The sequence below is a fragment of the Fukomys damarensis genome, unplaced genomic scaffold, assembly GCF_012274545.1.
Source record: "Fukomys damarensis isolate Sample0158 unplaced genomic scaffold, DMR_v1.0_HiC HiC_scaffold_38, whole genome shotgun sequence".
In the NCBI taxonomy this organism is placed as follows: domain Eukaryota; kingdom Metazoa; phylum Chordata; class Mammalia; order Rodentia; family Bathyergidae; genus Fukomys; species Fukomys damarensis.
The window spans coordinates 79,113,192-79,126,046 of record NW_022900950.1 but is presented as its reverse complement, the minus strand read 5'-3'; the positions used below and the strand labels follow the sequence as shown (position 1 = coordinate 79,126,046).

At 36.9% G+C, this 12,855-nt stretch overlaps 1 protein-coding gene across 2 annotated transcripts in view; it reads left to right on the top strand.

Moving 5' to 3' along the window:
- Smarca5 (SWI/SNF related, matrix associated, actin dependent regulator of chromatin, subfamily a, member 5) overlaps positions 1–12,855 on the top strand; it is a 62,207-nt gene that overhangs the window by 37,444 nt on the left and 11,908 nt on the right. For both annotated transcript variants that reach the window (XM_010627984.3, XM_010627985.3), the window contains exons 6-13: positions 682–861; positions 2,061–2,216; positions 2,315–2,446; positions 3,580–3,648; positions 6,498–6,607; positions 8,663–8,889; positions 10,217–10,338; positions 10,411–10,563. In XM_010627984.3, the coding sequence (XP_010626286.1) occupies positions 682–861; positions 2,061–2,216; positions 2,315–2,446; positions 3,580–3,648; positions 6,498–6,607; positions 8,663–8,889; positions 10,217–10,338; positions 10,411–10,563 (1,149 nt within the window). The remainder of the gene's footprint in view (positions 1–681; positions 862–2,060; positions 2,217–2,314; positions 2,447–3,579; positions 3,649–6,497; positions 6,608–8,662; positions 8,890–10,216; positions 10,339–10,410; positions 10,564–12,855) is intronic.

Below are 12,855 nucleotides of genomic sequence, written 5' to 3'. Positions count from 1 at the left end.
CCTTATTTTAAAAAAAAAAAAAAAAAAAAAAAAGTAGTTTGAGCATTTTCCTCAAATGAAATTGTTCAGTGTTTATCATCTGTAAATATCAGTCTTGTCTTTTCTTTTCTTTTTTTTTTTGGTTTTTTGAGACAGGGTCTCACTATGTAGTTCAGACTGACCTGAAACTCACTGTTGTAGCCCAGGCCGATCTCGAACTCACAGCGATCCTCCTGCCTCAGCAGTGCTGGGATCACAGGCGTGCGCCACCACACCCGGCTAAATATCAGTGTTTTCTGGGGTGGCAGTTTAGATAGATCTTCATGAAACATTTACCTTGTGCCTACTAATTATTAGTTATATAATGGTTTTACAAATTATCCTTGTCACTACAGAACTAAAACATTTGATGGGGAAAGTATGGAGTTGAAAGAAATGTGTTTCACTTATAGATAGGCTAGGTAATTTTGGGACTGTCACACTTACTGGGCCTCATGGGGTGATAAAATACCTCTCTTGTAGACTTGTGAAGATTATTTAACGTAGTAGTAATTGTAAGCTTTCCATACATACTAAATTCTGGTTATATGTTAGGTATCATAAACACATAGCATTGTCTTTTAAATTCTCCTGAATATATTGGGAGGTATAAAAATGGTACACTTTGTTTTAATTGCTTATGGTTATTTTGAACTCTTTCAGGGCTTGGGCAAGACTCTTCAAACAATTTCTCTTCTTGGGTACATGAAGCACTATAGAAACATTCCTGGTCCTCATATGGTTTTGGTTCCTAAGTCTACATTACACAACTGGATGAGTGAATTCAAGAGATGGGTTCCAACTCTTAGATCTGTTTGTTTGATAGGAGATAAGGAACAAAGAGTAAGTTTGTAGTATTTCATTGTATTTTTGCCATTGAAGGAGTATGAATTCAGCATTGTGTTTGGGAGTAGCTAAAGGAAGGATAAAAGGGAAAGGCCTACATCAGCGATGTAACTTTTAGATACAGGTGCCCAAATTGTAATGCCAAACCTGCTTATTTATGACAGAGTGCCTACACTGTGATTAAAGCTGAATACTGAGGTTTTAGTTTAGAAAAAACAACCCATGCATCAACATCTTTTGTCTTAAAAATGGCACTGCCATGTTTGCCACCACTGGTCTATGTAAATACTAGTAATTTACAAATGTAGTGTAGTCTTGGAGGCATTAGAGACTATAGAAAGCTGTAAGAACAGTTTTCCCATTTGATAGGTGAGTGTGTGAAGTCACAGGCTGTGTTCTTGTAAGTTTTTTGTTTTTTTTTTTAAGAGAACTTGAATATATGAGGTGGTTGGAAATTTAAGGAGCCAGATTTTTAAGGTTAGTGTAGAGTGGTGATAGTCATAGAAGTTTGTGGACTGTTAATGACACTATCAAAGTAAGTTAAAATGTTGATTAACATCTTTTTGGGAAGAAGACATGAAAGTAATGACTATAAAAAGTACAGACTTTCAGCCAGGGGATTTACCTCAGTGGTACAGCTTCCTGCCTTGCAAGCACAAGGTTCTGAGTTCAATCCCTGGTACATACCCCCCAGCACCCCCCTTTAGATTTGCAAATCTAAAGAGTATAGACTTTAGATTTGGAAATCAGTTCATACATATTAAATGATTTTGTACTTTTTTCTCTTTATGTATTAGAGCTGAGCCTATATGTCTCTTTATTTACAGATGCTTTGAATATTTTAAATCATCAAATTGCCTTTTGTTTGGGGGCTCAATTATTTACCCAGTCTTTGTTTCAGTTCCCTTACCTGTAAAATGAGAATAACAGCAATTATTATTATTATTATTATTTTTTTTTTTTTGGTGCTGGGCATGGAATGGGTTCTTGTGCTTGCAAGGCAGGCAGCGGAACCACTGAGCTAAATCCCCGGCACAACAGCAATTGCTAATGCCTTTATGAACCTGAAAGGAATGAAATTGCTTATTGAAAACTGTTCTTCAGTCTTTTTATTTTATGCATTAGGTTACTTGTCATTAATAAATAGATTATACGATTGATTTCTGAATGATGTGCTTTTTTCTCTTGCCATATAGGCTGCTTTTGTCAGAGATGTTCTGTTACCAGGAGAATGGGATGTATGTGTAACGTCCTATGAAATGCTTATTAAAGAGAAGTCTGTGTTCAAAAAATTTAACTGGAGATACTTAGTTATAGATGAAGCGCACAGAATCAAAAATGAAAAATCTAAGGTAATATGATAGTTGGATGTGAAAATCATTTTGCCCTTATTTGAAAATGTGATCCATTTCAGAGCATTCTCATGGTAGAATTTGGTTCTTTGTTTCAGTTGTCAGAAATAGTAAGGGAATTCAAGACTACAAATCGACTATTACTAACTGGAACACCTCTTCAGAACAATTTGCACGAGCTCTGGTCACTTCTTAATTTTTTGTTGCCAGATGTGTTCAATTCAGCTGACGTAAGTTTTCTGATTTTTCCCCAATTAATGTTTAATGCTATACTTTTCTCTCTCTTTTTTTTGATACCAGAGATTGAACTCAGGACCTTGCACTTATAAGGCAGGTGTGGTGCCATTGAGCTAAATCCCTGCCCCGATGCTATACGTTTTTATAGGAGAATTGCCTTGCCTTTGTGCACAGCTTTTAATGATCATGGATTTTTATGCTATTGTAGGGTTAGCCTGATACTGCCTATTAAGTTGTTTGCATTCTGAGAATTTCTTTTGAGACTTTCAAGTTTCAGTCTCATTTCAAATCATTGTTTTCTCCATCTGGAATGGCACACATTCTCACGTCTATTTCGGCCTCATCCTGGTCTGACTTTGTTTGAGGAGTTGTAGTTGAGTGGTTATGTTTTCAGGACACTAAAAGCATTCCTGAATATATTTTTATAGACCTAACGTTACCTGTGTTTTGAGTTTTAGAGATGGCGTTCGCATGTGGTGAAATATGCCTAATCTCTTATATTATGGTCAAAAACTATGAGAATCTATAAAATCTTTTATAAGAGCTCCATATTAGTACACTTAGCAAATAGTTACAAAATGCTGTGCGTCCTGGTTGTGTTAATGATCATTCTAAAATAATAGAGAAAGTTATAAAATGATATTTAAACTCAAGGCAATTTAGTTCTGTTTTTATGTACTTTGATGTTTTAGAGATCATTTATTTTCCTACTACATTGACATTGTTTATTGATATGTATTAAAATTTTGTTTTTGTTACATCAACGAATTGTAAAATTACAGTCACTTAAAAACAAAGCAGTTATATTTATACCTTCAAGTTTCAATTTTGGTGAGTTACTTGATACTCCTCTGGAAACCTTGTATTTGAATATTCAAATTATTGCTGTAAAACTTGTTTTCTGAGCTGGGTGTGGTAGCTCATGCCTGTAATCCCTGCACACGGGAAACTGAGGCAGGAGACTTGCTGTGAGTTTAAGTCCAGCCTGGGCTACACAGCAATAACTGTCTCAAAAAGAAAAAAGACCACACTCTTGCTTTCTGGTTTTTTAAATTCTGTTATGAAACTGTTTTTGAGAAAAATGACATCATAGGGTATTGTTAATGTATTTTGTTTGTTAATCTAGGACTTTGATTCCTGGTTTGATACGAACAACTGCCTTGGGGATCAAAAGCTAGTGGAGAGGCTTCATATGGTAGGTATCATGCAGTAGTATTAAAGCCTGTCTTCAGTGGGAAAAGGGGATACTTTCCCGTTAAAAGCAAGCACAGTGGCTTTAGAATCAGGTCTGTTTTATCCTATAGTGGGGTGGTGAATGATGCGTGGTGGTGGCAGGATAGAGCCTAGGGTGGAATTTTACCTTACTGAAGGGCAAGAGTGATCTCTCAGCTCCCAGAAGGTACAGTGGGGGGAGACTCAACTCATGACTAACAAAACTGTTAAGCTTAGTTCAGTTTAAATTTCCTTGGAGAATCTAACATGTTTACTTCCTGAAATTTTTAGCAATCTACTTATTTTAAGCATAGTGATAGTGTATAGTGCTGTTTGTGAGCAGAGTTGGTATTATGGGTTCTTTCAATGTACACTTTTGTTCCTTGCTGTGAAAGTTGACCAGTAAAAGTAGTTAGAGAAATTTCTCTAATAGACCTTGCAGTGTGGATACTCCAGTAAGCAGGATAAAGTGAGACCTCATAATCCATGTCACAGAAAGCCCTTCATAACCTGTTGTGGGGACTTTCTACCTCTTAGCAATTTGGTCTGGATTGTGGTAGAGGTTTGGGGACAGAGTGAAGGTTCGAGGAGGTGAAGAGATGGTTACTCTGTGTCTTACAGTGTATTTAGTAGCACTCCTACTCACAGATGCTGCTCATAATGTGCCTCCAGGTGTGATGATAGAAATGTCCCCGAACATTACAAGTGTTCCTGGGAGGCATAATCGTGTCCTGCCCCCTATTGTAGGACCTAACCTTTCAAACATAGCCCATCTTCTATTTCCTTTCCTCATACAGAGAATTTAATACTGCTGACCCCACTGTCGGTTTTCTGTAAGCATTCTAATTCTAGTCTGTTTATTGTTTTTTGCTACATCTAGAATTTCCTTTCCTGAGTTCTTAAGTAATACGTGGCCCATGACTTGGTGATACCGCATTGTTCATTGAACATTCAGGCAGAGACTGGCCTAGGTACTTTCTGTGTTCCATTTTTTAATAATCTGAGTATTTTGGTACTTTAGAACATTGTGTAGGGTATTGAAATGATCCACAGGTGTTCTTGCTGGATTTTAAACACAAAGGTAGGGAAACATTTTATATTTATATATACCTTATACAGTACCTGACTTTAATGGATGTTTTCTTTCTATATACATTAATCATATGATGGTTTAAAATTCTATATATTGAGCTGCGGATTTAGCTCAGTGCTTCCACCGCCTGCCTTGCAAGTACAAGGTCCCAAGTTCGATCCCTGGTACAATACAAAAAAACCCCCCAAAATTCTGTATATTTAGATTTTTGTTAAATATTTGAAGGTGATCATTGAGGAACCTTTATTTCAATTTACTTTTATTTAGATTTACTTATTTCAGGGATTGTAGTGTTGAATGCAATCTTGGGGATGTGGGAAAGAGCAGAGGAACTTGATTACCATTCACCTTTTTCCTTCTTTGCTCTTGCTTTTCCTTTAATAAACAGTGAAGTACATGTAGATAAAACAGACTAAAACAACTCCCCACACAGCAGACTCAGCCGGTTCTGGCAAATAAGTTTATTTTGTTCAGAGTAGTTTGAAATCTTTTTATCAAGTGAGGGAGGTTCTGGTAGCTACTTCTATATTGTCCTGACCTTTGCTCTGAAATTCCCACTCTGTTGCCTATGGTTCTGCAATGAAAGGGAGATTTAGAAGTAAGTGGGGATATGCTTAGGAATAAGGTAACTTTTAAATCTCTCAGTTGTCTAATGCTTAAAATCCCCTCCCTAAATCCCACCTTAATAGCTGTCTATATTTAACAGTATACAATGTGTGAATTGGCTGGGTGATTTCTCTACCAATCCCCTTGGGTTCACATGACTGCATTTAGCTGGGCAGTTCTAGAAGACAGCTGGGGAGCTCAGAGTCTTCACCCTCTGCTGGTGGTCAGCTGCTGGCCACTGACCAGGGATGTACCTAAGATTGTGTACACAGTTAGGAGATACATGCATTCTTATCAGTTTTAAATTTGTTTTGTGATATAGTCGGGGCTTTCATAAAACAGGGAAAGTAGAACAAATGAAGGTACAGATAAAGTCTTTAGTTTTACAGGTATTTAAAACTGTTATATACAACAGCTGATGTTGTACAAACACGGTGAATAAAAGGAATGAGTTATAAGTGAGCATATGTTGAATAGTCCATGCGTACAAAATTAAAAATAACAGACAAAACTAATATGTGGTGTTTAAAAGTAAGAGTATTGCTTACCTTTGGGGAGGAATATGTAGAGACTGCTGGGAAGGGGGGCGTAATATGAGTTAAAGGGTGCTGTTTATCCAGGTGAGACTATGTGTAGGATGGCATGGGTACATGTATGTTAGGAAAATTGAGTTGTACAGTCATGATTTGTGTATGTTGTTATATCTTACATGTGTGGTCTGCTTCCACAAATTAAGATGATAGTAAATTTAAAGACTAACCCTTAAAAAGCTGTTAGTATGGACCAGACATTTCTTAAACAGTCTATGTGCAAGTGATTAGTTTTAAACCTGAAAGGTAGTGGATGTTGAAATAGTACATCTTTAAATATACCATTGGATTTTTTGTTGTTGTTGTTTGTTTCATATGAGTGTTGCAAATACATACCATGTATTGGATAAATAATGAATTTTTATGATTAGCCAGCTTTCAGGAACACAGAGGTAATAAGTTATATACTTGGAATGGAGAATCCTGAAATTCACTTGATGTTTTTAAGCAGAGAAATTTCTGTGTATTTAATAGATGATTTTAAGATTTGGTGATAACGTCAATATTATATGTAAGGCCATCTCTGTTTTTGTTCTTTCTAAGGTTTTGCGTCCATTTTTGCTTCGTCGAATTAAGGCTGATGTTGAAAAGAGTTTGCCTCCAAAGAAAGAAGTAAAAATCTATGTGGGTCTCAGCAAAATGCAAAGGGAATGGTATGTGTTTTGAGATTTTTTTTTAAAAAAAATGTATGTATATATGTGTGTGTGTGTGTGTGTGTATAAAATCACTATTCCCTCAATTTTGAAAGCATACTAAGTTCATGGTTTATAAATCCAAAGACTAATCTTGGGTTTAATTGAACAAGAATGTATATAAAAGCATGGGTTTTTAAAAAAGAAAACTAATGGTATAGGTGAATTAGTGGTTTATAAATAGTGGGTCATGGATTTGTGTGAGCCTCTGAAGGAGTTGTAGATTATAGAGATAAAACTTAGCTTCTTCCTTTTACGATACCTCGTGAAAACATTTAGATTTTCCCATTCTGAGCTGAAGTTTTATTTTAAGCTGATTAAATGTCCTTTGTTGAAGCAGTGGTGATAATATCTATAGTACATATTTTTAAGCATTTTTATAGGACAAAAAAATTGAAAACGTAAGTTGTTTTAGAAGTTTTATAGGTATTTTTTGGTTTTTTTTTTTTTTTTTTTTTGTGCAGGGGATCAGACTTGGGACCTTGTGATTGTGAGGCAGGTGGTGGTACTATTTTTTGGTAGCTACAAAGCATAACATGAATAAGTGTAAAATGTCTGTTGAAAAAGATTGTGGCCTCAGCGTAGATTGGTTGTGAGAGTTGTGAGAGTAGTGTTTTCAAAGGAAGGAAATGAACTAGAGCCCAGCTAATTCTTCACTGCTCTGCCAGCATATCTGAAGAACATTGAATTCCATGCTTCTGACACAGTATTTACAAGGAGTTGGAATGGTAGAAGAATTGAAAGTTTATTGGACATCATGTAGAAAACTGGGCATGTTGTCTAGGAAAGAGAAAGTCCATTGTGGAAGGTGGGCCATTTTCAGTGTGCTCCAAACTTCAGAAAGCTTTCATGGGGTAGCAGAGATTACAGGCTTGTCGGTGTCTCATTTACATATATGCATACATGTATGTATACTGTCTAAAATACACACCTACGACATGAGTCACTGCTAAAGAAAGACAGGTCCTAATATGAGTCAGAACTTTGATGTGGTCTGCCTTGAGGAGTATTTTGTGCCCACAGTTGAAGTGTTGAGGATAGAAGGCTCTAAGTTATTTTGTTCAAAGATTTAAAGTCTCACTGAAACTAGTATTTAAACAGATGACTTATTTTTGAAGGAAAATGTCCAAAATTTTTATATATATTTGTGGCTTTTTACTGTTTGGCCTAAGCCTATGGCTATAGCCTCACAGACCTCATATCTCCCCCCATATGTATTTATACTTCACATTTGTATCAGATTGTACTGTATTCATCTTTTTTTTGGTACTGGGGATCAAACTGGGGACCTTTTGAGGGAGGTGGCAGCACCACTGACCTAAATCCCCGGCCCTGTACTATATTCATCTTAATCTCACCATAATGCCTGTCTCTTAGGATTCTCTTTCCTTCTCAAGTGTTAACGGTACTTACCAAATGCTGCAGCAGCTACATGGCATGTGGCACGGTCACACATCACTTAATGAAGGAATAAGTTCTGAGAAAGGCATCTTAGATGACTTTGTAGTCATGCAGACAGAGTGTTCTTAACAAAACTAAGACAGCTAATAAAGCTCTCAGTGGGCTGACTTCATAGGACTGTTGTTTATATGTGACCTGTTGATCCAGATTGTCATGTGGAGCCTGACAGCAAATGAGCAGAGCACTTCTTTGGTTGTGAAATACTACAAACTAAAATTATATTTAAAAACTTACGTTTTAAGTTTCATATAATTGCTTCAAAATGTTTTATTATACCACTTTAATTCCACCAAAGGAAACTATTTTGTACTTTTAAAGTAATCATGTCCTCAGGGTCCAAGGCATATAAGTATGAACACTAGAACACTATGGGCGATTTTAAGCTCTAGGAAATAGGGATTATAGGTAGTAAATTCATGGTAACATGTTAGAAGTTGATGAGTTATTTCTTACAGGTATTTTGTGGTTGAAGCAGGCGAGGGGATTAAAATGTGATGAGACATGGCTTTGTCCAGGAACATTTGAGACCTCTTAAAATGTTTCTCTTTTCAATAGGTATACCCGGATATTAATGAAGGACATAGATATACTGAACTCTGCAGGGAAAATGGACAAGATGAGGTTACTGAACATCCTGATGCAGTTGAGGAAATGCTGTAATCATCCATACCTCTTTGATGGAGCTGAACCTGGTCCACCTTACACAACAGATATGCATCTAGTTACCAACAGTGGCAAAATGGTGGTGTTAGACAAGTTGCTCCCTAAATTGAAAGAACAAGGTATCTGTGTTACTGGTGTCAAGTCAAGAAGTAATGAAAAAATTCTAGTTTGTAAATGAACAGAGCATTACATTTTGAAGTGACTGGATTTGTTCTAAAGTTGAAGTGTTAAACACTAAAATAAGCATATATTCTTCATCCGATTTAAGGTTCCTCCTACCCCCTTATTTCAGGCCTTCAATCTCCTAGAAGGTGACAGTAAAAGTAGTCTAGAGCTGGGGGTTCAGCTTGGTGGCGCTGCACCCACCTTGCAAGTGCGAGGTCCTGAGTTCTATCCCTGGTACAAAAAAAAAAAAAAAAAATTGTGCAAGAGTGGGTAGGGGTGCAGAACAGTGCTTACCTAGCATGTAGGAGGCCCTCAATTCAATCCCAGCACCACACATAAAATGTAACAAACCATGTTGTAAGAATTGTCTGTAAGTTTAGTTTTTCTTTTTCCTTTTGTACCTTAAAAAAAAAATGTTTATATATACACACATGCATATATATTAAACTACAGGAAAATGGAAAAATCTTAGGCAGTTGAAGTATAAAATGCGTCTCAGGTTCTGAGACAGTCATTTCATAATCATCATTTTTCAGAGAGATTTCTTTGCTACAGTATATTCTGCAGAAGGCAGTCAGATAATTTGAATCATAGGTAGATAGATGAAAGACTTTCCAGTGCAGATTTGAGGCATATATTTAAGGTCCTTTTGCATTGTAATAGGCCTTTAGAACATTCTAGATAAACATTCTAGATAAGATTATTATGTTGTGTTGGGTGATGTACAAGAGGCGTTCTGGGATAGTGAAGGTTATTTTTTTTTAATTGAGGTGGTTGTTTTGTTTTGTTATGTTTTGTTGAGATGGTTCTCACTGTAGCCCAGGCTGGCCTCGAACTCTCAGCGATCCTCCTGCCTTGTTAGCCTTTGAGTGCTGGGATTATAGGCGTGTGCCACCATGCCCAGCCATGAAAATTATTTTTAAATGTATGTGCGGTAACAAGTTAATGATTGTCTTAGTTTTGGATTGGCAAGACTTCCCAAATCAGAGACAGATGGTCTATTTTGTTTACCTTAATGTACTACCCAAATGTTACCCTGTCTTTCTGTATTTCCTCTTCCCTCTTTTTCCTTTCTCTTCCACTATTATCTTTTCTTATTTGTGCTGTGAAAAGAAATGGAGAATGGCTGATTGGAATAATTAATGATACCGTTCCTTTTTTGTACCCAGATATGTATGTAACTTGGAGTTAAGGACTAATTTGTTAATGTTAAGTTTTAAAGCAAAACAGATTTCTCTACTTGTGAACCTTCTGGTAATGGACTGCTCTGTTCACCTACAGGTTCACGAGTACTTATCTTCAGTCAGATGACAAGAGTATTGGACATTTTAGAAGATTATTGCATGTGGAGAAATTATGAGTACTGCAGGTTGGATGGGCAGACACCCCATGATGAGAGACAAGTGAGTAAAATTCTGGGGAGGTATTTTAAAAAATCAGATAAAATTTTCTGACATATCTTCTTTAATCCACAGGATTCTATCAATGCATACAATGAACCAAACAGCACAAAGTTTGTTTTCATGTTAAGCACACGTGCTGGTGGTCTTGGCATCAATCTTGCTACTGCTGATGTAGTAATTTTATATGATTCAGATTGGAATCCCCAAGTAGACCTTCAGGCTATGGTAAGTGATAACATACATTCTGTGCCTAATAACACTTTTTAGTTAGGGGAAGCTAATTCTACATGTGTCAGTGACTTCTATATCATTTAAGTTTTCCTGAACTAATGGTGCAGTGAGGGCGTTTTGAAGGCCTCTTTCATATGAGGCTCAGGGTGTCCATCGCATGGCTCAGCACTGTGTAGTGCTCTGCTCTGTCTTCTGCATCCTGGTGGTAGGACAGGGAAGAGAGGTGAAAGTTTTGATAGGTCAGACCTGAAATGCTCTCACACTGCTGGGCCAGGACTGAAGTCTTGCCAGGCAATTGATAAAGGCAGGTGTAGTTGTGTCCTAGGAAGGAGAAATGGATTTGTTGAGCATCTAACCTCTCTGCACTTTATTTAATTCTGTTTGTTTGTTTGTTTCTGGTTTTTTGAGACAGGGTCTCACTATGTAGTTGAGACTGACCTGGAACTCACTATGTAGCCCAGGCTGGTCTCATACTCAACAGCGATCCTCCTGCCTCAGCCTCCTGAGTGCCAGGATTACAGGCATGCACCACCACACCTGGCCTCTCTCTGCACTTTAGATGCTTAAATTTTGTACCTGTATGTGGGGGGCTATCTGGTCAGATTGGAAGGATTATTATGTTGAAAAAATTAAGTCTGTGGATTCATGTGAAAACTTAATAGATTCCTAAGTTTGGTCCTGCTGATGGCTTGATCCGTGATGTTGGTGGCCATAAATCCAACTGTTAAGTCTTTGGCATTGGTCATTTTCATCCTGTACTCTTTAAGGGTAGCTGGGGAAAACTGAAGACTATTAGTAGTAAGGAGTGTGTTGAACTGGGCATGGTGGTACTCATCTGTAATCCTAGGACTCTAGGAGGCTGAGGCGGGAGGATTCTTGAGTACCAGGCTGAGCAACTTTTAGTGACTTAGCAAGATTCTGTCTCAAAATAAGGGGGAGGTGGGCTGGGAATGTAGTTCAGCATGAAGACCTTGGGTTCAGTTGACCATACTACACACACACACACACACACACACACACACACACACACAGGAGTCAAACAAAATGGCACGCAAATTAATTATACTCTTACTGTTTAGTAAATTGGTAATATTGAAGAATTTTTTTTTATATTGTGAAATTCTCTTTTTTGGTTTTTTTTAAATGTCACTTCTTTACCCAGCAATAGTGGAAATTAAAGTAGAATAAACATGAATTAAAGGTTAAGAAAGAAAGATATATTCAGTACTTTGAGTTGAACCCAGAGTCAGTGGCACTGAGCTGCATCCTCAGCATTTGTTTTTTTTTTCTACTTTGAGAAAAGGTCTTGCTAAATTGCCTGGGCTGGGTTTGTGTTAGGGTTTCTGCTTTAATCTTGCAGTGTGCTAGAATTACAGGGGTAATTAATTCACCATGTCTGGCTAAGAGAAAAGAGTTTTAAAAATACTTTTTAAAAAAATCATCAGTGTTTTGTTTGTGAGAGGACCAGTAAATTCAAACAGAAGTTAAATACCAGTGTAATGTGAGTTTATTCAATTACAGGTTTTTAATTACTTTTTAGTGTTTTGAGATAGGGTTTGCTATGTAGTCCAGCCTGTTCCTGAATTTACTGTGCAGTCCTGGTTGACCTTGAAATCTTGGTGATTCTTGGGCCTCAGCCTCCCAGGGGCTAGGGGGTGGGATTACAGGCAAGTGCTCCCATGTATGGTTCCGGTTGTATATTAGGAAAGCATTCTGTGCATTATTTGTATGATTTTTTTTTAATGTTTATTGGTACAATCTAGGTATACAATACAATTACTTTCATCATTGGGATTCTGTACCTTTACATAATAGGTCTTCATTCTCATTTTTTCCGCTTGTCCCTGCCCTCCCTTCACCCCCTCCTCCCCTCCCCATTTATAAACACTTTATTTCCATTTTTTCAGTTTCTCATATTTTTTTCCTCTCCCTTATTACCTTTCCCCCACCCTTCCCACTTTCCCTACACCTTTAGCCCTTTACTTCCTATTTCACATTATTAATTGTCTCATTAGGATCCTGTGTACTATTATAGTTTTTCACACCAAAGAAACTATTTGGTATTTCAGTTAAAGAAATCTCTGGATGAACATTAAAAATAGGGAATCCTAAAATAAAACTAAAGAGGAAAGTAAGAGAAAAGGCAATGATGCAACATTAAAATAATCCTTAATTCTGGAGATGAAAATGGTCCCTGAACATATTTAAATTGTTTCTTGCTCTTATAGTCTTATCTTATTCTTTTTTTCATTATTTAGAGAATACTTTATTAGTTTCTGTAATCAA